Here is a 6,194-nt window from a genome sequence, read left to right on the forward strand (position 1 = left end):
TGGTCGAGCAGCATTTATTTATATATATATATACATATATATATATATATATATATATATATATATATATATATATATATATATATATATATATACGTTGATGCGGCGTGCATCCCGATGTGCTAAAAGTAAAAGGAAAATACAGCAAATAGAGTACATTTACATCCCCTTAATTTTGTTAGCATATTTCATTTAAATATTCGAATTAAGGTCAGTCCCAATTGAGCACCAAGTGTCTAATATGAACACTTTATCACGAACATTTTACTATGTGTTCAGATGCTCAATTTCAAGTGTCTAAATGAAATATTCTGATAAGTTTAAGGGATTGATAATATATTCCACCTTAAATATATTGATACATTCCATATAATCAATCAACATATCAAATGCGAAAACAAGTAAGCATGGTTGATATCAAATCAACGAACAAATGGCTGAGAGAGATCTTTGACAAATCCATTTAATAAAATTTTATGGACTTTTCTATTTCTGTTAAGTTTTATTTTTTTAATGATGATAATATTCGACCAGGTTAAAAGTGATTAGTATAAAGTATACAACTCGTATATATTCCTTGTATATATGCATCAATTACCTGTAATGCTAAAAAAGCACCCACGACTTTTTGCTCCATCTTTCACACACGTGCACTTTTTCTCCTACACTTTATTCCACCTGTTGTTCGTAATTTAGAGTATGTTCTTTCCATTCTACTAGTTGATATAACACTGCTTTTGCTCTGTAAAGTAGTCTTAAATTAAAAGAGTTTAATCCTATCCTACTAATGGTACGTATAGTAAAATATTTATTTATGCAAACCATTGCTAGCTTTTGTACTACTCCTTCATTTCCTATCGAGACACTATATAAAGGAAATCATCACTTCGCTTAACCATATACATTCTCACTTAGAAAAATACAGCCTCTACACCATATCTAGCCTACTCAACAAAGAAAAATAAAACAGCCAATGACGACTAGAACAGCAGTTATTCTTTTATCCAATTTTCTTTGGCAGTGGCCTGTGCTTATTCTGCTACTACCATTTCACCACAACTCAGCTAACGCTGCGGTTGGTGGCACGTGGGAGCTACTGATGTCCGACATTGGCATTTCAGCCATGCACATGCAACTCCTCAACAACGATAGAGTCGTCATGTTCGACCGTACTGACTTTGGCGCATCCAACATCGCATTGCCCAATGGCAAATGCCGCAACAACTCTAATGACCTCGCGTTGATAGTTGACTGCACTGCTCACTCTGTAGAATTCGACGTCACCACCAACTCTGTACGTCCACTCATGGTCCAGACCAACGTGTGGTGCTCCTCTGGCTCCGCCACGTCCGATGGTTCTTTGGTCCAAACTGGTGGCTTCAACGATGGTATAAACGTTGTAAGAGTTTTCAAACCGTGCATTACAGGTAAAAGGAGCACTTGTGACTGGCAAGAAATGGGAAATGGCTTAATTCAAAGCCGATGGTATGCTACCAATCATATGCTTCCAGATGGCAGGCAAATTATTATTGGCGGTCGTGCCGCTTTTAACTACGAGTTTTATCCCAAGACTGCTTCAACCAACAACGTATTTAGCCTGCCGTTTCTTGAGCAGACTAATGATCCTATGGAGGAGAACAATCTTTACCCTTTTGTTTTTCTCAATGTAGATGGAAATCTATTCATTTTCGCCAATGACCGAGCTATTTTGTTCGATTACAAGTCGAACACGGTGGTGAAAACGTACCCACAAATACCTGGTGGCGACCCAAGAAATTATCCAAGTACGGGTTCTGCAGTTCTTCTTCCATTAAAGAACTTGCAAGAACAAACGATCCAAGCTGAGTTTTTGGTTTGTGGTGGAACACCAAGAGGGTCATACCTCAAAGCAACAACAGGTGACTTTTTGGGTGCATTAAATACTTGTGGCCGGATTACAATTACCGACCCGGATCCACAGTGGACAATGGAAACCATGCCACTGGCTCGAACAATGGGGGATATGATAATTTTACCAAATGGAAATGTTTTGATCCTAAATGGAGCTGCCGCGGGCGCTGCTGGATGGGAACTTGGTAGGGACCCAGTCTTGTGTCCTGTAATTTATCGACCTGATAATCCACTTGATTCTAGATTCGAGGTACAGAACCCGAATACCATACCCAGAATGTACCACTCAACAGCTGTTTTACTTCGAGATGGTCGGGTTCTTGTTGGTGGTAGTAACCCAAATGAGTTTTACAATTTCACAGGAGTACTCTTTCCGACGGAGTTAAGCTTGGAGGCATTCTCACCATCCTATTTGGATCCGAAATCTGCTAATTTGCGACCACAGATCATTTCTCCCACTTCCCGCCATAAATTCAAGTATGGGCAACGAGTTAACATTCAGTTTACTGTTTCTGGATTACTGAACAGAGATTTGATCAAAGTAACGATGGTTGCACCCGGATTTAATACACATTCATTTACTATGAACCAAAGAATGCTAGTACTTTCAAGTGGAGATGTAAGATTGATTGGAAAATTCGTCTATCAAGTCAGTTTGGTGTTTCCAAAATCGGGTAAATTAGCACCACCTGGTTACTATATGTTATTTGTGGTTCATCAAGATATCCCAAGCGAGGGAATTTGGGTTAGGATCCACTAACCAGATTTGACTATGCAGAGACTTATTTTGGATTGAGCTAGCGAAGCACATCCTTAATTTTCTTTGAAAAGTTGTAAGCAGATAACTGGCTTGTTTTGTAACATTGACGATTTTGAAGGTATTCCAATCTATTGCAATATATAATAAAAGACTTAGATTGATGACTTGCCATGTTAATTAATACTAGTAGATGATATTCACAACTTTTTTTAAAGGCTTCTCTTTACAAGAAAAAGAAAACTGAATTCAATTTAAAGCCTGTCAACGAAGAAATTCATATAAAGCGTTGGGTTTTCAACCAAGAATATATACTTAACTTTTCTTCCTTGCAAATGAGGAAAAGCCAGCAAATGGCTATTTTCAGATTTCGGTGGGAGTTGCCTTCTGCGGATGACATATACTGGAAAGAAGAAAAAACCATACGACACTTGCCAAAGTTATTTCAGTGTAAAATCTCTCTTTATCTAAAATAATTCACATTTTATTCAGCTGATTATAGCTAGCTCATGCATATATAGTGTTCTGACAATTTTTTATTTTAAACCGCCTTGTATTTTTTTTTTTGGGTGGGGGTGGCAATGTTCTGACAATATAAAACCATGTAAGTGGACTTAGCCTAAAAATGTAAGTGGATATGGACAAAACATCAAATCTTTTTATTTAGTAATTTAATTATTTTTTTGTTAAAAACAAACAAGAAGTCAAATTAAACATGACATCCCCTTTCAAATTGATTCATTGAATTCCTTTGTTTGACTTTAAATTGCACGAGTAAATAGGAAAAGAATTTTAAAACATACGAGTTCAATAATTGTTAGAGAAACGTGTGGGTCGACTGTGTAGAATTTTTTCTCTCAATATGTACGATTTAGAGAACAATAACCTGCAGGTTATTAACTTTTTTCCTAATTAATTTGTCTTTTCTAAAAGTTATAGGCCGTTTATTTTTTTTCTTTTCGCCTCTCTCTCCGCTCTTCAAAATTTCCATCTTTTCAAAATAAGAACCTATCGATTTTTTCTCTTTGGCTTCTTCTACCTCTGTCAGTTTCAATTTTAATCCTTCTGTAATCGCATTGCTTCATTTAGTATCAACGAAGATTTTTTCTCTGAATTCTTTAAAAATGATGTCCGTGAAAACCGTCAGAATCAGAAAGCAAATATATGGAATATCTTCAATATTACAAAACAAGCCAATTGTCTGCTTTACAACCTTTCCAGGAATAAGAAAAGGATACTTCCAATGACCTTATTATAAAAATGACAAACTTGTAAATATCAAAACAAGTCCTCACATACACTAGCTACGAAGAAAAAGAAAATTCTGAAGGAAAAAAAAAGACATTTGTAGAGTCAAATCATTTGGTTACTGGATCCTGACCCAAATTGCCTCGCTCGGGATGTCCTGATGAACCACGAATAGAAGATAGTAACCTAGTGGTGCAAATATACCCGACTTTGGAAACACACAACTGATTTGATACACAAATCTTCCAACTTGTCTTACCATTCCAGATCTTGGAAGTACCAACATTCTTTGGTTCATAGTAAATGAATGTGTATTAAACCCAGGTGCAACCATCGTTACTTTGACCAAATCTCTATTTAGTAATCCCGACGCAGTAAATAGAATGTCAACACGTTGACCATACGTGTATTTAAGATGGGAAGCAGGAGAAATGATTCGTGGTCGCAAATTAGCAGATTCTTGATCCAAATAGGATGGTGAGAATGCCTCCAAGCTTAAATCTGTTGGAAAAAGAACTCCGGTGAAATTGTAAAGTTCATTTGGGTTACTACCACCAACAAGAACCCGACCATCTCGAAGTAAAACCGCTGTTGAGTGGTACATTCTAGGTATGGCATTCGGGTTTTGTACCTCGAATCTAGAATCTGATGGGTTATCGGGTCGATAAATTACTGGACTCAGGACCGGGTTCCTAGCTATTTGCCATCCAGCAGTGCCTGATGCAGCTCCATTGATGATCAAGACATTTCCGTTTGGTAAAATTACCATGTCGCCCATTGTTCGAGCTAGTGGCATTGTCTCCATGGTCCACTGTGGATTCGGGTCGGTAATTGTAATTCGCCCGCACGTGTTTAATGCACCCAAAAATTCACCTTTGTCCGCTTTGGGGTATGATCCTCTCGGTGCTCCACCACACACCAAAACCTCAGCTTGGACCGTTTGTGACCTCAAGTTCTTTAATGGAAGAAGAACTGCAGAACCCGAACTTGGATAATTTCTTGGGTCGCCACCCGGTATTTGTGGAAATGTTTTCACAACCGTGTTCGTCTTGTAATCCAACAAGATAGCTCGATCATTGGCGAAAATGAATAGGTTTCCATCCACATTGAGAAAAACAAACGGGAAAAGATTGTTCTCTTCTCTAGGATTATTAGTCTGCTGAAGAAAGGGTAGGCTAAATACGTTGTTGGTTGAAGCAGTTTTGGGATAAAACTCGTAGTTAAAAGCCTTACGACCACCAATGATAATTTGCCTTCCATCGGGAAGAATATGATTGGTGGAATACCATCGACTCTGAATTAGGTTATTTCCCATTTCCTGCCAGTCACAAGTGCTGCATGGTTTGACTACTCTAACCATATGTTCACCGTCGTTGAAACCACCAGTTTGGACCAAAGAACCGTCGGAGTTGACGGAGCCAGAGGAGCACCATACATCGGTCTGGACCATGAGGGGACGCACAGAGTTTGTGGAAACATCGTACTCGACAGAGTGAGCAGTGCAATCGACTTTCAAGGCGAGGTCATTAGGGTTGTTGCGACATTTGCCATCGGGCAATGAGATGTTGGATGGGCCAAAGTCAGTACGGTCGTACATTATAACTCTGTCGTTGTTGAGGAGTTGGATGTGCATGGCTGAAATGCCAATGTTGGACATTAATAGCTGCCATTTGCCACCTGCTGCATAAGTCAAGTTCGACTGACATGATAGTAGCAGAAGCAGAGGCAGCTGCCAAAGAACGGAAAAATGAACGGCTGTTTTTCTAGTCGTCATGAGCTATAGATTCTTTTCTTTTTCTTTTTCCTGTTTGGTTTCGAGAAATAATTGCGTCAAAAGGAAACAGAGGAATTGAGTTTTGAGGAGAGGATGAAAGTGTTATGAAAGTATGAGATGTTGTATCCTTTATATACTGTTGGAAATCTGGAATACGAGAAGTAAGTATAATAGTTTTTGCAAATATAATTCTATTTGGTGACGGTTTATCTGTTGATGAAAGAATATTTGTATGATATTTCTTAATGCAAAATAGAGCTTAGGAATATTTGAAGGATTTTCAACGCCATATCCAATAATTAAACAAAAACTGAAAGTCAACTCATTCAGTTATCTCTCCTTGTAAAAGTGTTTGATTACACTGCGTGGTGTTGCCTTTGAGAGTCTGCATTTAAGAAATTTTACTCCTTCATAGTAATTTAAGAAATTAATTTATAAGTTTGGTACGAACGAAAACAATTTACGGAAATGTTTTTCAATTTTCTAATTTTTGGTTGGTTTAAATATTTTGGAAAATATTATTTT

The 6,194-nt window shown here is 37.7% G+C and overlaps 2 protein-coding genes across 2 annotated transcripts; one reads left to right on the forward strand and one right to left on the reverse strand.

The window, feature by feature from the left end:
• The first annotated feature begins 920 nt into the window (after positions 1 to 920).
• Positions 921 to 2,805, forward strand: LOC107826002 (aldehyde oxidase GLOX-like). Its single transcript, XM_016652930.2, has one exon. The coding sequence runs from the start codon at positions 974 to 976 to the stop codon at positions 2,648 to 2,650; it is 1,677 nt and encodes a 558-aa protein (XP_016508416.2). The 5' UTR covers positions 921 to 973; the 3' UTR covers positions 2,651 to 2,805.
• A 1,019-nt stretch (positions 2,806 to 3,824) lies between these two features.
• Positions 3,825 to 5,751, reverse strand: LOC107768076 (aldehyde oxidase GLOX1-like). The gene has a single exon (XM_016587189.2). The coding sequence runs from the start codon at positions 5,667 to 5,669 to the stop codon at positions 4,014 to 4,016; it is 1,656 nt and encodes a 551-aa protein (XP_016442675.1). The 5' UTR covers positions 5,670 to 5,751; the 3' UTR covers positions 3,825 to 4,013.
• Between the last annotated feature and the right edge of the window lie 443 nt (positions 5,752 to 6,194).

Source organism: Nicotiana tabacum, chromosome 12 (genome assembly GCF_000715075.1).
Source record: "Nicotiana tabacum cultivar K326 chromosome 12, ASM71507v2, whole genome shotgun sequence".
Taxonomy (NCBI): Eukaryota; Viridiplantae; Streptophyta; class Magnoliopsida; order Solanales; family Solanaceae; genus Nicotiana; species Nicotiana tabacum.

What these genes read in the sequence shown, in the direction of transcription:
- LOC107826002 (XM_016652930.2), top strand. Translation starts at nt 974, where the DNA reads ATGACGACTAGAACAGCAGTTATTCTTTTATCCAATTTTCTTTGGCAG.
- LOC107768076 (XM_016587189.2), bottom strand. Translation starts at nt 5,669, where the DNA reads ATGACGACTAGAAAAACAGCCGTTCATTTTTCCGTTCTTTGGCAGCTG.